General features: G+C 38.5%; 2 protein-coding genes across 6 annotated transcripts in view; one reads left to right on the forward strand and one right to left on the reverse strand.

The window, feature by feature from the left end:
• Window positions 1-19,072, reverse strand: part of LOC118279336 (uncharacterized) — a 102,692-nt gene extending 83,620 nt beyond the window's left edge. For 3 of the 5 annotated variants that reach the window (XM_035599005.2, XM_050698718.1, XM_050698716.1), the window contains exons 1-2: window positions 18,858-19,072; window positions 2,622-2,833 (exon numbers count right to left, since the gene is read on the reverse strand). In XM_035599005.2, coding sequence (XP_035454898.2) covers window positions 2,622-2,725 — 104 coding nt within the window. In that variant the 5' untranslated portion in view covers window positions 2,726-2,833; window positions 18,858-19,072. Of the gene's footprint in view, window positions 1-2,621; window positions 2,834-18,857 lie in introns of those variants that run through there. The other 2 variants (XM_035599030.2, XM_050698717.1) reach the window with 2 other exon arrangements.
• Window positions 4,764-8,182, forward strand: LOC118279396 (proteasome subunit beta type-2-like). The gene is made up of 4 exons (XM_035599092.2): window positions 4,764-4,959; window positions 6,627-6,820; window positions 7,540-7,702; window positions 7,957-8,182. The coding sequence occupies exons 1-4, from the start codon at window positions 4,845-4,847 to the stop codon at window positions 8,124-8,126; spliced, it is 642 nt and encodes a 213-aa protein (XP_035454985.2). The 5' UTR covers window positions 4,764-4,844; the 3' UTR covers window positions 8,127-8,182.
• Window positions 19,073-22,483: the final 3,411 nt, after the last annotated feature.

The following is a 22,483-nucleotide window of genomic DNA, read 5'->3' on the forward strand; positions in this document are numbered from 1 at the left end:
AGTTTCTTGCTCGTTCTTCTCCATAGGAATCTTCATTTTGGAACGAGCAAATAGCTTTACTAAAGTACTGATCGACAGACAGACATGTTTAATATTATTATATTTTGCTTTGACGTTCAAAAGTGCCTTACTAGTATATATTAAATATTTGATATGAGTAATTTGACTTTGACTTTGGTGCATTGTTTCATAATAATATTGAACATTTTATTTCGGTTCAATGGATCCATATTTAATTTTCTGCTTGGTTAATGCCGCAACCCTTGGGTCGGTAGTGGCTGGAAGTTTGGAGGGGCTTGTTTAAAGAGGATGGGAACCCTTTAAAATATTTTTCAAAGAGTACATAAAATATAATGTAACTGCATTTCCGTTAAAACGTGGAGAGAAGTTTAATTGCAGTTTCTCTGTCCCTTCTCATAGTTACTGTAAAGTCGTAATTCGCTCGAAGAATGTTCTGCATGGGCAGAGCCGCGCCGTGAACTCATTGCAGTACTCGGCGGGACAGACCTCTCACTGTCGACTGTTGTACAAGCTATGGTCGACAGTGAGAGTGCATGGGACGGAGTCGCTTCCTTCTGTGAACAAGTCATGTTGACAAAGGAAGCGGCTGAGGAGTTAACATCTTTTCCCTCTCGCCGTAGACGCGCCGATCGTCAGCGCCGTGAGGCGGCAGCCGATTTACGACCTCCATAGGAAAGGCCTGCGGGCGACTGACTGGGGGAGTCAGACGTCCGCTGTATAGGCGAGAGTAGGTGTTAGCGTAGTGTTCCACGCGCGCTACTCGAGGAAGGGAAGCAGCCTCCCAGGGCCGCTAACGTGGCGGGACCTGCCGCAAAAGTAGCGGTAGGTCGAAGCCTGCCGGGTGCGGTGAATCCGTGAGGGCAGCCCGGATCACGGCCACAGGCAGTGGAGGAACACCGCGGTGGTTTTAGCCGGTAAGAGTCCGGCACACCCCCCCGTCGTCCCCACGGCGTGGGAAGTCCATGAGGATTTCCATCGCGTTACAAAAAAAAAAAAAAAGTCATAATTAAATGTTGAATTTATAACCAAAATTTCCAATAATATTTTGATCAGCTCCAAAATCGAACGCCAGACCACCGACTCCCGGACTACCTAGCGGGTTTATCAGGGCTCCAGCTCGAAAAGCAAGAGTAGGAACGGGGTGGTTTTTAGTCAGTAAGAGTCTGATACTCCTTCTCGCCTCACCTAAGACGGGAAAAGGCATTGGGTGATTGTTCCCTCCTTAAAAAAAGACCATCGATTCTACGAATCAGACAGTTATATTAAGGAAGTCCCCTTCGTCTTTCCTAGTCGAGGATTCTCCATTCGAATTTTCCACTTTAAGGTCACAAAATCCTGGTCAAACATTGACAGTTCGGATGTAATGTGAGAACCCAGGGTTGTCACGCATGTAACACCGATTACAACAATTACATTGCGAAGTTGCGTTAAAATGTTAATTCTATCATGGTCAGACCGCTAGGGTTGTCGAGCTTGAACGGCTGGTGCGTTATTGTTTTTTTAAAGGATAGAGAGATAGCTGACCAGATGCATCACTTAATGGAACCTAAGCAATCGGGACCGAGGCTGCCGAAGAACATCAGAGGAGTTGTCAATTTATGTTATAAGTATGTAGTAAGTTTTTAGAAATAGGAATGTGCGAGAGTCAATCTGTTCTTACTGACGCATTGTTGTAAACATTGCTCTCTCATATGCAAATATTGTGAATAATCACATTATAGCTGTTGACCATCGAGAGACAAGTAGTAGCATCTTCTCCCTTCCTTTTGGTGATCCCTTCGACAATCTAACACCCCCAAACCGCCCGCTAAGCATGCTGATTATTATAAATACCTGGGACCTGTTTAACAGTAAGTAAACGTGTCCCGAGTGATGATGATGATGTCAATCAGTTTTTGCCGGTTATATTATTATGTTCCCTGGGTGGCAACCCTATCCGTAACGGTTTCCAACGTGACTAACGCGACATTTGTGTTTTGAAAACGCAAAACGTATAAAAAGCGAACGCCGCGACTCGTCAGTTACGCTCGGCGCGCAACATCAGACATTTTGTCCGAGTCCGGGCCTTTCGGGGTAGTGACGAAACTAACACAAACGCTCATCAACATTTCCGATTTAATATGCATAATTTAATTAACTAATTATTGTTATGAAACTGAGATAAGCATTATACAAGATTTAATTCAATTATCTGTGACAATTAAAACGTTAATTTATTTATTATGTAAGCAAAAGTTAGATTTTATTGGATAGTTACTTGACTTTTTTGCATAATAAAATTAATAAAAAATAATTTTGCCGCAAGATTTAATGTATAGTAACGCCATCTATGTTCACAGTTGCCAACTACAGGCGGTGTGTTCAGAACTTATATTCCCTTACAACATGAATAGATGTCGCTGCGATGCGTATACTGCGAGACTTTCCCGCGCTTTTCCGCACAACGTACTTTTTATTTTACCGGCACTCGTTACCGTGTTTTTGGTCAAGATCAAGATTTTTAGCAACAACAAAGGTTTGTTTACGTTTTACTTTGTGATAACAAAGTTACAGTTTCACGTAAGTTTATAAAAGGCTAGTGAGAATTGGTAAGTACTTACTTCGGCCACGACATTCCATTGGCTACGAGGTAGCACACTCCCGACACGATGCCCGCCAGCAGCCCGAGGCTGACTCCTGCTGATAACGACAGTGTATCCGGCATTCTGTCTCTTTTCCACTTTCACTTTTCACTATCTTTTGTCACTGTTCCTTGTTTTTTATTTAACAGTTTGAATTTAGTCCATCCATCTTTGTAGCTGTGGTAGTTTACCTGTAAACAAAAAAAAAAACATAAATAAATTGTATAACATCACACGTCAGCAGCTTTTGACAATCTAGTATCTACTGCTGGCCTATAGGCCCATAATCATCATAACTATCTATAAATTACAAGGATTTTTATACGATATCGAGGATCACTGTAACCTTTCGTGACCCTAAGATAAACTTAATTATCTCAAATTATATACCAAAACCTACCGCTAGACTTAATCATAGGTTACTATTCAAATACCCTGACCCTTCGCCCCTTTATATTTTTTGAGCCCATTACAAGTAGTTAGTTGAGGCAAAGCCTACATACCTACATAGTTAGGTTTTATTTGAGCCGAGGTCCAACTTAAATTTAATTTATAAAGTCATGTCATCCCATTCTCATCACATTCCATGGTCAGCCCTCGCAAGGGTCTGAATTCCAGGCAGTGATGGTCTTTGTATGAAAAGGTCGCGTCCACTAAATTCTTGTAATTCCAATTCTTAAGATAGAATAGTTAAACATTTTGGAGTGAAATTTTATAAAAGAAAATGTCCATGTTTAGGTAATAGCAAAAAAGAATATTAAAATGAAATGAAATACGGCGACCGAACACCCACTGTGAACAAAAACTTATTAGAAACAATTGATTTTCCTTAAGTATTTCAAGTTAAACTACTCATCTAGAGACGATTAATTACGTAATTATTTTGTATTTAAATTTAACCTTACAAAACTCGTCTTGTGACACGATTTCTTTATCCTCAATAGACAAGAAAGCAGACATCTCACTCCGGATAAATTCATTTCACATAAAAACTAAGATAACATTGAAGTCACAATCGCACATCTGCAAAGCACCAACGAAGAGAATCAACATAATTACAATCGCAATGAAGCAGTTATTGTGTCTGCAACCGGGTAACCCACCGGGGAACCTAGTGGAGAACAAAAAGAAACCAACAATACTGAATGTCTGTAAGAAGTAAACACAGCGAGCACTGTTAGCCAACCCAATAAGATCAGGCTAAGCTTCACACAGTATCTGATGCTGATACTGTGATAGTGTGCCAACAATGCAGTTCTCAGACTTACAACGGGATGACACAATGCAAGTCAAATGGCATGGGAGCTTCCCAACATTAGGGCTTGGGAATTATTTCTGGAAACTTCGAGAGAATACTATAATTTATTTATTTAGAGTTACAAAATAATATGATCATATTTATGCACCACTTGGCAAAAAGATGACTACATAATAATGTCACGTGCTTAATATCGTTTCACGTGGTTAAGATTTATTGGGCACTACTTCAAACCACTTCAAAAGTTATTGGTTCCAGAAATTGATGATATCTATTCTATCAGTATCGCTTGCTTATTGTGTATCTACGTATGCAATAATAAAGGTCTCACAAACAATCGAATGTTTACATCGGGATTATGCAACGAGTAATTAGTACCACATGCAGACAGTAGTGTATGGTGTCAAATCTGACACCTCGCCTCCTATCAGTGAGGTAACTGCAAATTGTGATGGTTCACGAGAAATTGAAGACATAGTCGCAGTTATATGTGAACACCGTAAGTGATTCTTAACAATAAAGTAGGAAAGTTTGATTCTCAAGTACTGTATTATGAAAGCTCCGATTCCAAAGAACTCATTAGTTTGATACACTTTATTACAAAGAAAAGAAGGGGTATCTACGTTAGTATCTTTGTGTAGGTACTACATTAAGACAGACACGAAGGACCGCAGACGAAACTGGCACCAGCTGTATCCCAAAAGCTAGTCATATAGGTTTACTACTTTCTTTCAAGATATTATGAGCAAATGCCCATCATGCTACATCAACATGAAATGTAACTTTTTAATCAAAAACTCAACAGAGAAAATAGAATTATCTTCCTCTATGTCCTTATCTGTAAATGAAACGTCAATGTCATTGTTTGTTGTTTGTAATCATCTTTATTCTGTTGTGATATTTTTTACTTCTCCAATTTGTTCCTAAGTTACTAGCTCGTAATCATGCCTAATAGCACGACTCTTTTCTTGCAATGTCTGATGGGCATGCAATGCAAGGACTTCGCCATAATCGCAGCCGATCAGACCAACACACAGAGCATTATCGTCATGAAACACGGTACCTATTCTGTTTAGCTCTATAAGCCTTAGTACTTGTTGAATCATAGTATTCATAGCCTTGTGACGTTTTGCCTTACTTACCTTCCTACACCTACTTAGGTAGTTATTAGTAATTTTAATACACCACTCACTACCGCATAAAATTATTAGTATTGAAAGGGATCTAATCAATCAATTTCCAAAAATGTAAACACTCTTGCTAACCGGGGATGAAGTCATCCAAATACTTTTTCCACCTTGGGCGAGGCGAGAGTGTCAGACTCTTACTGACTAAAAACCACACCATTCCTACTCCTCCTCTTTTTGCCGGAGCCCCGGTAGCCCGCTAGGCAGTCTGCAACTCCGAGTTGACTTTTGCTACCTTGGAGTTGTAAAACCCACCTATTTAATGCGGTAGCCAGTGTTGAATGAAATGAAAGAATTGATATTATAGAAATTGTTAGACAATGGATTTGTATCACATTCTTTTTTTCAACGATACTTAAAACAAACACATTGTATGAAGAATGTCGTGTTTAAAACTAAAACGCGAACTTTTTACAAACTCATACGTGACACGTATCTAGTATTATGGTCTATTACAAAATAGGTATCTCCATTGTGACTTCAGTTGTAATAACATCAGAATATAAACAATATGATATTAAAGCGAGGTTATTTATTTTTCTATTGAAATGTATCGTTTTCTATTGAATTTTCCTCTTGGTAGCATCTATTACAATTAGTGAGTTTCATTGTAGGTATTTTGCTGCAGACACGTGCAATACCATGATATTCTTCTATATTTTTTTAGTTTCTAGGTATTATTATGTATGATATGAGATAATATATGATGAGATAAGAAAACACAACTGAGATGATTAGCTAATTGTTAAGAATAGACATTTCTAGAAACTTTAGCTTAATCATAGTGATTATTTATATAGTGTGCACAAATCATTTTACATAAGTAATTGAGAAACATGTTAATACAAATACGGATGATAACAGAATAAGAGAAATGAAAGTGTACCTTTTGCGAGTATTGCCGATAACCGAACAATTTACATGACCTTGATCATGAAGTAGGCTACATAACTACTATACTTTACGGATTGGTTACAACTTCAGTTTCACAATTCATGGGTAAAAACATTGTTGATAAGCTTTATTACTTGCTTATCACCTGTAAAGTAATTGTTATGGTTCAACAGCCACAATGGAAAAACTGTAGTTAAAACAAAAATCCGCTCTACCGCATTCCAATACTGAATTTAATGAACTAATATTTTTTCATTGTGAAACATATTGAATTAACTTAAAATTACGATTTAATCACTTATTACTAATGAATAAAGCTCTACTAGGCTAGCAGGCTACGTGACATCACCGCGTCTGCGCACGCCGCTCATGCTGAAGAGTCCCTCTGTAACTCGATACTAGTAAAGCTTTTCTCCATAAATAATACGCGTGTAAACCGTGATTATTACTTAAGTTATATCATATTTGGGTAACAGCGAACTCCTCGTACTTTATTCTGTACAACTATTTGGTTTATAATGTCTGTCTCCCATCAGGGTAGGAGATAAAATTAGAACGCCAACCGACACTATCCTGTCCTGCCTGATATAATGCTTTCGCTTTATCTACATTGTTTATTGTTATTATATACTTTTAATTCTTCAGATGAGAACAAGTTCTACCACATGTCGAATAAGCTGGTGATGGGCATCATCGGGGACCCGGGAGACAGGGTGCAGTTCGCGCAGTTCATCGCCAAGAACGTGCAGCTGTACAAGATGAGGAACGGGTACCAGCTCACCACGGAAGCCGCTGTTCATTTCACCAGGAAGACGCTGATGGAGGCTTTGAAAACTGGGGTAGGTTCTTTTCTGAACTAATTTCAATGGGTGACGATTCTCTGCTGATGTAAGAGATGAAGAATGTGTGTAAAACACAGACAAAGCACTTTTATCTCATTGACAGGTTGTAAAATATTATCTCTCGAGATATTCTGAATGTAGAGCATTGAGTAATTTACATATCATTTTGTTTACTACTGGGATTTCCTAAAGACGACTGCACGACTACATAGCTTGTATGAGATATAACCTAATATGAGGTGTTTTGGTCGACTAAATTACTATTAAGTTCTGAATCATCATCATCATCGGCTGAAAGATGTCCACTACCGTGCAAGGCGCCTACTAAGTCCACACCGTTTCCTTTCCCTTCAAAGAATAAAGGCGTATTTGTACCTTCACTTGCTATACGGACGAAAGTATCAGTACATTGCTAGATCAGCAGGTACTCGTATAGTACAGGTACATAGTAATTATGTTTTCTGTTACACTTTCGTCAGTTTGAATGTTAATGTCATTGCTAATTACTGCACAGTGCACAGCCATTTAATTATCTTTTCAAGAGTAAATCGTTTCTGTATTTTAATTAAAGCACGTCACTTTTGAAATTATTCTGCGTATCGGAGCTGTAATTTTAAAATGATGGACGTGGTGATTTTTGTTGCAAATTACGGTTCGGTTCAGTTCGTGTGAATTAATAGTTTTTTTTTAATTACTAATGTTGGTACCCCCTACAGAACCCATCGATGGTGAACATGCTGGTGGCTGGTTACGACCCGGAGAATGGAGGACAGTTGTACACCGTGGACTTCTTGGCTTCCAGTGTGAGGGTGCCTTTTGGGGTTCACGGGTTTGGAGGACTGCTTAGCTTGGGCATATTGGACCGATTTCATAAACCTGGTAAGTTGCTTTTATTTTAAGGCAGAATTAGAAAAGTGAATGCAAAGTTTACAAAGTTTCCAACTTTTAATGAGTAGTAGAAGTAAATACGTTGTCATAAAACCTCTGTGTTGGTATATGCTCACATTTTTTGCAGGAGCTTTATCGCTTATAGTTAATTATATCTACAGATTTCAATAAACATAGAAACGATAGCTTAGGTATATGTCTTGCTACGTCTGAACTTGTATTAATATAACAATTTTACTCTCCAGAAATGACAGAAGACGAAGCGTATGAAGTAATAAAGCAATGTGTCTTCGAGGTCCACTCGAGGTTGTTCGTCAGTCTACCGAACTTCTTCGTGAAGATCATCAACAAAGACGGGATTAGGGACATGCCCATCATTACACCGGCCACGTATATACTGCAAGCTCAAGCTTAGCAGAATTAAGCTGTGGTTTTAATGAGCTAAACGTTTATAGTAATCATGTTGTTGATAATGAGAAAGGATCCTGACATAGACAGTGAAACTGAAGGAACAAAATTATCGCGTCAGTTGTTAAATTAAACTGTTATTGGATCCATGAATGTTATCTATAGGCAGGCCCATAAAGCAATGTGTTTTTGAGACCACTTTTGAACGTCAATGTCTCAGTATTACTCATATAATATCAGCACATAACAAAGTAAAGAAGGTTAATTGCATGGAAGTATTTGTTCTGATTGTCATGGCTCACGACTTTCTGTCACATGCGGTACAGACAGACATCCACTCTACCACCATGATATTTTAAAAGAGAACTATGGAGAAACATTATAATGGACATTTATAAAATATTTGAATATTGAGAAGTCCTGGCCTGTATGTCAATTCGCTTTTTGTGGAAAGTCCAGTCTTGTTCGTGCTCGAATAATTTAATACAATTTTGACGTCAGTTTTTATATTTATTTAACTTTACCTTATTTGCATTATAAATGGAGTTTACAGTTTACGTGTTATATTTAGAAATCGTGTTAATATGAGATCGTTGCTATGTAAACATTTGGTTCTAGTACTTGTGGTGTTCAAAGAACTATATTTTGGAAGATATTGTTTGTAGGTACTTTCCTGTCAAACGATATTTGCAAGCTTTGTCTAGTATAAATTAAAAGACAATGTAACATATTATTAATAACAAAATAAATGAATTATAAAAACAATAAGATTTTCGAAGCATTCTTTGGACCCGAAGATTCACAAGCTTAAAATACAATTTCTTAACTAAAAATCAACACAGAACACGTAAAAGCAACACTTATTCAATAATCCAACATTCTCACATACAAGAGATTAACTCACAGAGATAATTCTTGGGATAACGAGGAGTGTCTCGTTATTTGTAGTACCGATAGTAAGAGAGAGTTAATAAATTGAGTCATCTGTAGTTTATCGTGGGACTTTTAATGCCTCGTATAAATGTAAGGAAAGATGAGTTAGTGCGGGTTAAAGGTGCGGGCTTCTAGCGGGGAAATTTTATGAGCAAATTAGCTATGTAAAAGACTTTAGGTATCTAGATTTCTGAAGGAAAAAATGGAAGGAAGCAAATGTATATGCCTATAATGATTCAGTTTGTTGAGTTTTTTTAAACTCATTATAAAATAGTGATGTGATTAACATAGAATCACACGTTTTTTATATTTTTTTGGCTTCGTAAATCCAGACTCAAGAATGTCGAAATTAACATTCTTAATTATTTAACCAACCTGAGACACCGAGCCAGAATACCTTCGTTCGACATTCGTATTTCCTCTACAAAATTTAAGTAAAATATTAGAAAGAATATAATGTTGGAAAGAGTATGTTGTGTATAGAATCAATATTACAAGGAACATACACGCAATGTGCTGCAGTCTATATTTACTTAGTGGGTATATAAGTAAATCTAAGCTGGCTTTGTGACGTGCGGGTGATGACCTCGCGGCTGTTTGACGACAGACGGACAATACTTGAAATTTTGCAATATGTGCTAGTGCAAAATTAACCCACAGGTATTTAATTTTCAAAACGGTACAGGGGACATGCTAAATATCAATCTGCAGTCATAATAACACTACAACAACACCCTATGGAATGTCATTGTCTCTCAATGATGAAACTCTATCTTTGCTTAACACAATTTCCATGATTTATCTCCTTACCATAATCCGTAAGAACCGAGATAACACCGTAGTTAGGAAACACCATCATTCATGAAAATCCTATAATTAGGCGGCCTCTTCAGTCTTGGGTTATCGCGTGTAGAGTAGGAATGTGCGGATTCCACATTTCGGTTTTGGATACGGGCGCAAATAAAGATTTCATTAGTACTACCTAGAAGAAATGTGCCACTGGGCTTTGTTTGTAATGAGTATGTTCCGTTCTTAAAAAGGGGCTCTGCTATTAATGGTTTGCAGCTTTGATTATGAATATGTTTATGTTCATTTAAACTATATATTACAATTCGTTTAAACTACCTATGTCATCATATCAGTCGTAAAAAGTTTCATTTAGAATATTTTTTTATGTAAAATTATTAATATCGGATTCAGTTACGGTTACGGTTACGGATAGCATCCTTGGTGTAGAGATAGCTAGTGTTAGTGTGTAAATATGTCGCCAAAGTTGATAATGTAGTACTCACGACGAGCGACGCTCTCATTATCACTTAGCACATAAATACGTAACATCACGCCTTACATTCTCCGGGGGAACAGGCTGAGGTACGCTGCATTATAATATGCAGGTAGGTGATAGGTACCTAACAACCTACGTCTTTTATAATGCAGTTGCTTTTGACTGATTATGAGGCTTATACATGCATAACTCACGCCTGTCTCCCATGGGGATAGGCAGCGACAATGAAATGCCAATTGCTAATTGCTACGAATCTTACACACACATTTTCGTTTCATCAACAGACATCAGTCTTTTTCATGCATGCTCGCCGATTAAGGGCAATTTTAATTTGGCCTTTTCTTTAATATATCTATTTATGTTATGAGGCTCATGGCTCATGTCACATGTCACAGTATAAAATATTTTGATATAGTGCTCATGGCAAGGAGACTAGTATTCTGAAATCCAATAATAATTTGACAGATCAGGAAATGTAACGTGGTAGTAGCACATAGTCTAAGGTATTTACATATGAATAGATGCAGGTGCTACGTGTGATGTGTGATGTGATGTTATGTGTCGGTGATAAGAGATGAAGGTCGCACCACAAGGTGATGTGTTGTGTAAACAGCACTGCTGATGCTGAAATAGCATGCTTTGGAAATATTTGACTAATCCGTTGATTGTAGTTAATGAGATTGGCAGGTTAGAGATTACAGGTTACATACAAGGAGGATGCAGTTTAATCGACCCTTGTATGTACGGTTACCTGTACCGGTTGGAGCGCTGACTGGGCAACGAGCGCAACGTACAGCGGGTTTGATTTGATTCCCGCACGGAGCAACTCTTTGTTTCATCCACAAATTGTATGACTAACTAAACTTGTATGTTTGTAAACGTACCCGGTTAAAAAAAAGGATTGGACAAATGTTGGGATTTTTCGGAACAGTACTTACTGAGTCTATTTTTTTAGTGTTGAAATGATTTGAGACACAAACTTAGGACTATGATTATGTACAAGCACACTTCGACCATTACACCAACGAAACAGTTTACACACATAATAATAAACAGCACATTAGCACAACACTTAAGTTTAAGTTGTACCCTAACTTAAAGCTAACCACTATACTTCATACAATATTTGCCCCTTTCTTTTATATACCTACTCCTAACTTAGGGGAGCTTTGCTTAGGACTGTTAGACAAACTTAATTTTCTTATGATGGACATAATGTGAAGGAGATTAGAGTTTATATGTATGTACCTTATACTGAAATTCTGTCTGTCTATATATAGAACGAAGTCGTGTTAGTTGAGGTACTTTCCTTGTATGTTGGTATAGTAATAGTTCTAATAAATAAAGTATTACTATCGGAGTTGCTAGAACCCCACGACTAAAGTTAGGTGTTACTTATTAGGTATTAGCGTTTGGTTCTAATTTGAGATATTGTTTCATCATTGGAAAACTTACTCTTTAGAGAATAATGTAGGGTTCTCTTTACCCCGATATTCCGACAGAACCTATACAAGAAGAACCTTATATATCCACGCGAGAGCTTTCTGAATTTTTGTTCAACAGTTCCCTTAGTACGAGTTTGCTTTACGTTTAAAGTAATAGAAACAAGAGCGCCGTCGGTCTGATTGGCCGGCTCGAATAAACCAACCATAGAAAACTCATACTAAGGGTACTGATAAATACCGATACGAAAATCTTCAAATATTGGGTACGTTGCTCTTTTGTCCTTGCAATCTCTGGTAAGCAAAATAGCAGACAGATAGGTTATTGAAATTAGCTGTAAATAAATGTCTTTCAGGATTAGCCATCAGTTATCCATGTGAACAATATACCAGCTACTGCTAGCTATAATTTACGACGCGTCGCCTCTCCCCTTGACACGAAAAACACAATGTGCATACATTTGCAACAACTTAAGTAACTTAGTTATCGCCTTACTCGGTTTGTGGTGTGTGAAATGGGATATTTAAACAAATTAAATTGTATTTCATAAATTCAGCCTTTGAAATATCTATTTTATCATAATGCTAATGTTTGTGTTTGTTTGTTACTCAATCGTAACGAAATGGTTAATCGTTGACTTGAGTGAAATTCATAGATAGAGATAGAGAGAGACTTGCTGACTTGGTAGTCTGGCCAATCCAGGCAAAATATACCTAAGTCATTGTAAAATTGAATAAAGTTTACATTTTAGAAGACAAAACCACAAGAATTTATACTTAACTAATATCTAAGTCCCATAAACTAAACAGTTTACACAACTTTAACAAGACACATCTGTAATCAAAAGTACAGCCTACCTACCTAATACCTACGTAGTGAATGTTCGCTAAATCATGACTGAGTGATTACAGATAATTCTCGACTTCCTCACACTGCATGGATGCCTGGTACCTCTCATTACACGTGCGACCAATCATGTCAAGTATAATGGGATATTTAAATCTGATTGGAGATCACTTTCTTTTAGATTAATATTGGTAATTTGCATGTATTTGACTGCCATTTTAGGTCGTAAGAGGTTTGTGACGTCTTTAGTTTGGTTAAGATCGAATTACTATTATTTACCTATCTTTTCTATTTAATTAGCAGTTAGGTAATTGGTAAGGAGTCTTGTAGCAGGATTAATAAAGCATCTATGCTATTGGTTAAAATTATGTAATTAGATCTGAGATCACGGAACCCAATATAAAACTTGGATTAGCAGTATGAGAACACTTTCTGCATTGGATATTAATAGACATGATTGTATGTTACGTATAATCTACTTATTTAAATTTACAACGTTTTTATTTACTTTTTATTTTAAATACTTGACCAGCATTACAAGTCTTATTATACGTAACTCTTAACATTTGCATGCCGCAGTGTCTATTTATACTTTATTTGCATATGCAAGTAAATATTCACCAACTTTCTACGAAATAAAAAGTATTTTGTGAGACATTTAAAAGGAATCTCATTGGTATTCATCCGCATTATCTAAGGATTATTGAGAGTAAGTTATATTACGTAGTCTATGTGTGTACCTACTACATAAGCTCTTTTTTTAAGGACGAATATCATCCAATGACTTCTCCCGCCGTGGCCGAGGCGAGAGGGAGTGTAAAGCCGGGTCCAGACGAGTGTAACGTGTAATGTAATCCACCGTGTAATGTAACACGAACTCTTCAGCGCGAGTGTTACATGTAATGCTCGTACTGCCGTCCACACGTAGAATTCGTGTTACATTACACGGTGGATTACATTACACGTTACACTCGTCTGGACCCGGCTTAAGACTCTTACTGACTAAAAACCACCCCGTTCCTACTCCTGCTGTTCGAGCTGGAGTCCCGGTAACCGGCTAGATAGTCCGCAGTTCCACCTACATAGGTTACGGTAACCGCTCACCATCAGACTAACCATAGACTGATACCCTGGTAGCATAAGTTGCTACTGATAGTATAAGAATGGAGTAGCCTTTTCATCCAAATGTGCTCAGCAGTTTTGGACTACAAACTCTTAAAGTAGGTATATCTAGTAATCATAAAATCATATTGTGCAAATAGAATATTGTATCTAAGGATGATTTACTGAACAAATTGCACAAGCCGAAGCCGATACCGTGAAACAATGAAGAATTAATCATTCACGCCGTGTCTCATGTTTTTACTTCGAGATGTCAATTAAAATATTGAAAACATAGAAAAGATGGAGGACGTTGTTTAAATATAAAGTTGTTGTGGTTTTATTGCATTATTAAGTCTCCTTGGACGTGGCTCGTTTTTCTAGCGATTAATGGGACACACAGACAAGTAAGTTAAATCTGTAAGTATTGTAGATGTACACATCTACGTTTGATTTAGTTATTTTGATGCTTGTCGTTCTACGCGGAGGATTAAGGGGAGGCCTTCGTTCAGCAGTGGACGTCTTTCGGCTGATGATGATGATCATAATAATGACGCTCAACGACACAACCCACTTACAACGGCTTAGGTGATATAATTAGTTCTTTAATTTTGAAATAGACAAACTTAATAGTAAAAATAGTACGTATTTTTTATCATAAGGGTATAAACTAAAAATCACAGTTTACTCACGAACATTGGGTATTGGAGAAAAGCTCTACTTTTTTTTTTTTTTTTTTTTTTTGAGGGGGGAAAATCATCCAATGACTTCTCCCGCCTTGGGTGAGGCGGGAGGGAGTGTCAGACTCTTACTGACTAAAAACCACCCCGTTCCTTCTCCTGCTTTGAGCCGGAGCCCTGGTAACCTTTTACGTTGTCCGCAGCTCCGGATCAGGCATCAGCCCTACTGGGCCCCATCTGTGGTGGTCTGGCTCTTTGAGGCACGCGCGGAACGCGACGCGCCGTACGCACGGGTCTGGTTCTGGTCGGACGGCGAGCTACCCTTGCTCGCCGTCCGCAGACCCGCACTTACGGTGGCCGGAGATCGTCACGCGATCCCCGACGCCCGGAGTGTCTTCTGCGGCGGCTGGGGCGTGAGGAGGATCGTTCCCTCACGCGCTCCGCCTCCTCCTTAGCTAGCATGACTGCTTCGCAGAAGGAGGAGACGGCGTCCCATTCCCTCTCGCTCCGCATCATGGCCTGAACCAAAGCCGGACGCGAGAGGTCACCGTCGCCGATCACATCCCTAAGGACACGGCGGTGCTCAGCCCATGCAGGGCACACCGCTACTGTATGCTCCACCGTGTCCTCCGGGTGATCCACGCAGTGCCGACACCCGGGCGTTTCCTCCCGCCGAATCCGAAACAGGAACCTACCGAAACTTCCGTGTCCGGTAAGCACCTGCGTCAGGCGGTATGTGAGGACGCCGTGTTGCCTCTCTAGCCAATCCTCAAAGAGTTGACTTACCGCTGGTTTTATTGCGAGCCCAGAGAAAAGCTCTCCTTGGACGTGGCTCGTTTGTCTAATGATTATTGAGACATACAGACAATCTGTGACTCAAAACGTGTTTTTTAGTTAATCATAAGGGTTTTTTGAGCATACGAAGACAAGAAATTCAATAAGGAAGCAATGACTGCCTCTGTCAATAGAATGTGTGCGTAATGTGTGCAAAGATCGTTTGAAACCGTTCGAACAATGTTTTATACACCGATACACCGCAAGATGAGCGAAATGGGACTGCGGTCTACCAACTATATTAAACTAAATTGTTCTAAGAAACTCAATGTCAGGTAGTATGGACCAAGGTAGCTGTCTACACCACATTCTTCATACAATACTATAGATTTTTTAATGTAAGTATAGAAAGGTAAGCAATAAGATAAAGACGTGTCGAGGCCACGGGTTGAGAAAAAAATGTTTTGATTGATTATTTCGTCCAGTTTGGAATCATGAAAAATTCTTTGGTTGAGTAATTGAATTTTTAACTAAGAAGATAGATTTCGAAAAGAATAGATGTTAACTACCTTCTGATGAGTTTACTCCCGTGAGTTTTCTATCATTTTCATCAAAATCCGTTCAGTAGTTTCAGACAAAAATCCAAACAAACAAACTTTCACAGTAATAATAATATTAGTTAGTTATATTAATCAAGCGAGACAGATAAGTCTAATAATCTAGATATTAGCGCAGTAATACCTGGTGCAAGGATGAAGTAACTGAACCGACTGAACGTTCAATTAGATGTTTCAATATACTTGGTTAACCATTTCAACCGGAACGAAACACGTAATTTCCTCGCGCTGTTCAATATGATTTGGCATGCTCGTAAACTTAGCGGCTCGTTCAATTCACTCGTCAACTATTTCATGAATTAGAATTTGTAAGAAAGTTCCCGAAAATACCAAAATCTTTAACTTTTTTCTGCGTAAGGCAATCGTAGGTGAGATTTTCCGAATCTGGTAAACGCTCATTTCGAACCCCAAGTTCCAAGTTCTGATTCTAAAAATCTGAAGGCCATGAGAAACTAATGTCCCAAGTTAACAACCCTATAACTTGATAAACAAACAAACACGGAACTAAACAACAGAGGTGGCAGACCGTGACGGCAAGAGGAAACGGAGATGATGGAAAAAACCCATTGTTTCAATATCAACCGAAGAAGTATGGCCAATAAAGTACCCTATTGAGTCAAGTTTCGGAGCTCGCTTTACAGTTTATCACTTCCAGTAAACTGAACCAGCGCTCGCTAACTTCCAGAACGAATGTTTGAACAAAACAAATTATTCGCAAACTCAGGACTACAAAGGGAGATAAAACTGTTATTATTAATTCTATGCAAGAGTTAACTCTATTTGTTTACGGTTTGAATTGGTTTTACAGTGACAATAGAAATTATTGGGAAAGTTTACAAACATAGGTAATGTTATTAAGACTTCAATACAAGAGTAAACCTTATTACTTTGTGGTTTTAATTGATTTTACAGTGACAATATATTGAAAGAGAATGTTAACAGACTTCATTTGATGTAAACTTTGTAGTGTAGGGATGAATTTTATACTAATCTTACAATTGGAACTTCAATCGGAATAAAAAAATGGTGTAGCAGGAAATAGATGCTATCAAAGTGGTAATTTGCGGTCTGTTGTAATAGATAATTGATATAGTCACCAATCATAGACACTAATGGACAAAAAGGGTGGAGTGAAGAAAGTAGCTTTATATCCGGTGCGGATTTGTTAGGCAATAGGCTATAGGCACGCCCCCATTAGAATAGAATTTGTATCATACATTTTATGCCAACTAGTGAAAAAAAGTCTAGCTAGATTTTTAAACCTTCTCCTTTGGTAAAAATTAATATAAAAAGTCACATAAATTTGTTTTCTTTACACACAAAAAGTAATGTGTTTTCGATCTCCGACAAGAATCAATAAACGAGACTTGAGCATGACAATGTTTGAATAAAATATATTATGGAGTAACAAGTAAAACTTTATAGATATTAATAGATTAGAATGTTAAGACCTTAAAGTCAAGCAAGACAAAATAAACACGATTTTTATCTTAATTTAATTTAACGCACGTAGCGATAATTCTTGATGCTCTGTCACAGCGCTGGAGTTATTACCTATCTGCCACATTCTACACTGCAGCCTACTACCGCAGTGGATCGTTTACTAAACAAACAAATACCAGATGTGTGTCGCATTTATTATCTTTTGACTCTTCTGTTTGTTCTTATATCTTGTTCTTGTATACCTAGGATGACAAACACCTCTAGACTAGAACTAGGTATACAAGAATATACATATTAGGACTTCCATACAAGACTGCCCATTCCAGTGTATTGTCATATTTGCCCCTTACTACAATTGGGGCCAATTAGTTACCCAAAGACCGGCACCACATTTGTAACCTTCCTAATATTCCTAATCCTCGAGTCCACAACAACCCTTTTTTTTTTTTTTTTTTTTTTCAGGGGGAAAATCATCCAATGACTTCTCTCGCCAGGGCAAAGCGAGAGGGAGTGTCAGACTCTTACTGACTAAAAACCACCCCGTTCCTACTTCTGCTTGTCGAGCCGGAGCCCCGGTAAACCCGCTAGGTTGTCCGCAGCTCCGGGGTTGTCCGCAGCTCCGGCCACAACAACCCTTAAATTCCTAACCCCTAGAAGAAACACCAGAGGCTTCCGGTGTTTCAAGTAAATATCTATGGGCGGTGGCGATTGCTTACCATCAAGCGATAGTAATAGTTTATCTCCTATCTAAAATGCCGAATAACTAAATAAACTACAGCATAGTGAGTTTACAAAAATATTAATCCTGGGGAAAATCCAGCCATGAATCTAGATTGAAGGTAAACTGACCTTCAATCTAGATGAGTAAGGAAAATTACTGATTCAGCAAGGCTGTTCTTATACAGGCTACTATTACCTTCTCCATCGGTGATATACTTAATTAAATTGTTTTCAGAATGTAAGACTAATTGGAAACATGGAGAAAATCAACTGAACAATGGGTGATTTTTCTACCCATAACTACTGGTAGTAGTGTCGAACTGTGACTGTTTTTAAATAAACATAGATTTGTAATAATGTACCTACTCCTGCATTACATAATTAGCTACGCTGCTCGGCTCCTGTTGGTCGTACCGTGATATTTTATTAGTAGTTTCAGAGATCAGCGCTTTCAAACGAACAAACTCTTCAGCTTGTATATGTATTAGTACATAGAATATAGATAATAATCACTACTAAGCAGGCAGGTAATAAGGTTTACAAATAAAATCATTAGGTCACTAAAGTTACTGAAACGCGGGTTGGGCAGGTCACGATAAAAACTTCGGTCGGCAAAGAAATCGCAAAAAATGCGTATATAAAGTATTTTAATTGCATTCTTTTATGAGTGTATTAGCATAGTATTAGTAAATATTCGTAGAATATTACTCTACGTTATGTAACGTTACAATATTTACTTTTTATATTTCTGCAATTTATTTCTTTGACGGCCGTAGAAATGGTTTTGAAAAACTTTGTTACCTACCATTTCGACGGCGATGGATTTATGTAACTAAACAAATAAGAGCAACAGTTTTGGAAAACACGTAATTGTGCAGTGATTAAAGAAAGCTTACCACTTGCTGCTGAACACAGAAATAATGCAGAATGCACAGCACTAATTTCACAAAACTATTTTTTTTTTCACCCACTGTCACTAGTATTTCTTTTTCCTTATCACTGTATCGTGTTATTCTAATTTCGTCTTTAAAGTCGGAGAGTAGAGCGTGGTTTCGTTTGTAGAGACGGTGATCGGAGTAAGACGCGAGTGCGCAAGGCCGCTGCGCTTGCGCGGATGACTTAGTTCTTATCACGAGGCTCTGTGTGGCTCTGCGCCGAGTGTGTGAGGTGACCACACCGAGCCAAGGCGATGGGAATTTACTTTTATTTAACTTTAATGGAGTCGTGAGTGTGAAAAGATTTAGTAATTTCAGCACTCTGTGCTAATTTATGTTTTAATTGTAATGTTAATGTTAATAGAGCTATTAGGAGCTGTGTTCAGAATCCATAATACACGTAGTTTGTTGTTGTTTACGTCAGTCTTGTTTGTTTTTATTTTTTATAGTGCTGTTTACTGTCTTTTTTAATTGCGACTGTAAATGCCTGAGTGGATAGTGATCTTCTTTTATTTTTATTTGGACAACCAGTACGACGTTCATTACAATTGTAATTTTCAGTTGTTACGTATAAAGGGTTGTACAAATTGTTGGAAATAAAGTCGAATTTAAAACCAATTATTTTGATTGTGCCAAACCTGTGAACTGAACACAAATTAGGCACTTAAACAAATTTTTTACCATTAAGAATGGAATGTTAAGCACGATAATAAAATCACCTAAAATCACGCGCACCGCAAAAAACACAAACGCTCAATTCTCTATTTCCTTAATTAATTTCTTTTAATTATTATGTTATAGACTTACTCACGTAACGGTTTAACGAGGAACTCGACTAGTTTCAAGCCATGCTAGAAACTCATATTCATAAGCAACATTCCGCGACACACATTTCATAAATTATGTTTATAAGGGTTCATGAAATAAATATAGGTACTTTAATATTTTCTCAACAGAAAAGTCTCTCCAATTACCTGGTTACCGTCGTAGTACATTCTAATATGTGTATATCGCTTACGTCGCCACCTGGCGACCGCGGGAGAAAACAATTATACACACATTCACGTGCACCTGTGTATAATTATGTGTATCAGTGTATTCTTATAATCATTGTGTATGCTCGGATGTTGAGGCACAGTTTATACGGAGATTTATCTGTTTTTACTCAACTCATGTAGTGTGTTGATCATGAATATGTATGTCCGTTTCTTTTATTGTACTTATATCTTAAACTGCTGAACAATTATTGATGGGTAGATAAAAATTTTACCTAGCTATTTTTAAAGGGAAAATCGTCCAATGACTTCTGCCGTCTTGGGAGAGGCGACAGGAAGTGTCAGACTCTTACTGACTTAAAACCACCTCGTTCCTACCCCTGTTTTTCGAGTTAGAGCCCCGGCAAACCCGCTAAGTTTGCAGCTCCGGTCTTTTCATATTCAGCTAAGTTACATTTTTTTTTTTTTTTTGAGGGGGGAAAATCATCCAATGACTTCTCCCGCCTTGGGTGAGGCGGGAGGGAGTGTCAGACTCTTACTGACTAAAAACCACCCCGTTCCTTCTCCTGCTTTGAGCCGGAGCCCCGGTAACCTTTTACGTTGTCCGCAGCTCCGGATCAGGCATCAGCCCTACTGGGCCCCATCTGTGGTGGTCTGGCTCTTTGAGGCGCGCGCAACGCGACGCGCCGTACGCACGGGTCTGGTTCTGGTCGGGCGGCGAGCTACCCTTGCTCGCCGTCCGCACTTACGGTGACCGGAGCTCGTCACGCGATCCTCAACGTCCGAAGTGTCTTCTGCGGCGGCTGGGGCTAGATCGTTCCCTCACGCGCTCCGCCTCCTCCTTAGCTAGCATGACTGCTTCGCAGAAGGAGGAGACGGCGTATTCCCTCTCGCTCCGCATCATGGCCTGAACCAAAGCCGGACGCGAGAGGTCACCGTCGCCGATTATAAGGACACGGCGGTGCTCAGCCCATGCAGGGCACACCGCTACTGTATGCTCCACCGTGTCCTCCGGGTGATCCACGCAATGCCGACACCCGGGCGTTTCCTCCCGCCGAATCCGAAACAGGAACCTACCGAAACTTCCGTGTCCGGTAAGCACCTGCGTCAGGCGGTAGGTGAGGACGCCGTGACGCCTCTCTAGCCACTCCTCAAAGAGGGGACTTACCGCTGCTATAACAGCGAGCCCACAGCTAAGTTACCTACATAGTCAATAAGTTCTATAAGGAGTGCAAGCATAAACCGACCTTAAATACACTAATTAAATATCTATATTAAGTAAACGAGTTATAAAATCCATTAAACAGTAAACTGAAAGACTCAGAATCTCAGAAGAGTTCCTTTCGTCTTTTCCAAGCTCTTCGCTTGGTTTCATTAAGACCTATAACGTACATACATAGAGCACAAAATAGGTAGGTATAATCTAGGCAATCAACTAAACCAATTATTATGAAAACAGAAAGTAATGACTAAGCCCTAAGAGAAATCCAGAGCTATGACTATGACGCGCTGTCATAACCAAATAATGACATAGGCGGCGCCTCTAGTAGATAACCGACAACTAGACGAGAACTAGATAGTACCTTATACTAGTTATCTTAATTAAAAGGAAATGAAAAAAGTAAAGAACATGAGGCTTGAGCGAGACTTTGTGCATTTAGAAAACATCTATTAGGTATTAATACTATCTAATGTTTGTTTGTTTAACATTTCTTAATTAACAGCAGCGTGGAAGTACTCCAAGCACCATTACTCACTCAATCCTTTAGTGTTTTATTCGGATACGTATAATAGCGCAAAGACTAGAATATGTCTTGTTTCATCAAAAGCTGCATAAAAATATACATCTCATGTTGGGAGGTTTTTGGCACACCTGTACCTACCCACCAGATTACTACAAGCGTGATTTTGCATCATCACGTCATATTACAACACCCACACTTCCTAAAACAGCCGGATATCAAAAAACATTTTCTATCACAGGTTTCTAAGCCCTTTTCTCTTAAACAAACAGCATGCGCATGCGCATAAGGCCTCGTCATCTAGTAACATGATATCAAAAGCAATGGAGCGTTACAAGACTATTGTTACGACATTTGTAATGGAAATATGATTGTAACGTCACAATATTATCCATAATGGCATATATTATGGGTAAGTTCCGGGGTATTTTGATGTTCTGGTTGTAACTTGCCATTTTTGGGGAGAAATTTTTTATACCTTGTTTATGTACCTATGTCATTGGTTAAAGTTACAACTAGCATTAAATGTCACAACCTTGTTTTGAAGTCTCATAACAGATAGTATTATTGGCGATGCAGAGAATCTCAACATCCATTTTATCATGGAATGTTACCCAGACCTTGGAATTAAACTACATCCTATCTACCTACTTTTACTAGTAGCCATAGGAATCATAACACCCATGAGCAGAAACAATTAGGTAACACCTAGGTACGCTGTCTCTATAGAGGCAAATACATCTTAATAATGTAGCTCACTGTTTTAATGTAAAACAATAAATAGGTGATATTTTCATGGTAATGTAGGTACGTGATTGTCGTCACGACGGCACGCTGAGCCAAAGTGTGT

This window comes from Spodoptera frugiperda, chromosome 15, assembly GCF_023101765.2.
Source record: "Spodoptera frugiperda isolate SF20-4 chromosome 15, AGI-APGP_CSIRO_Sfru_2.0, whole genome shotgun sequence".
Lineage (NCBI taxonomy): Eukaryota > Metazoa > Arthropoda > Insecta > Lepidoptera > Noctuidae > Spodoptera > Spodoptera frugiperda.

Coding starts and splice junctions, on each gene's coding strand:
- LOC118279396 (XM_035599092.2), top strand. CDS start 4,845: ATGCCTAATAGCACGACTCTTTTCTTGCAATGTCTGATGGGCATGCAA. Junction 4,960..6,626: donor CATTATCGTCATGAAACACG/GTACCTATTCTG, acceptor TTAATTCTTCAG/ATGAGAACAAGTTCTACCAC. Junction 7,703..7,956: donor GGACCGATTTCATAAACCTG/GTAAGTTGCTTT, acceptor TTTACTCTCCAG/AAATGACAGAAGACGAAGCG.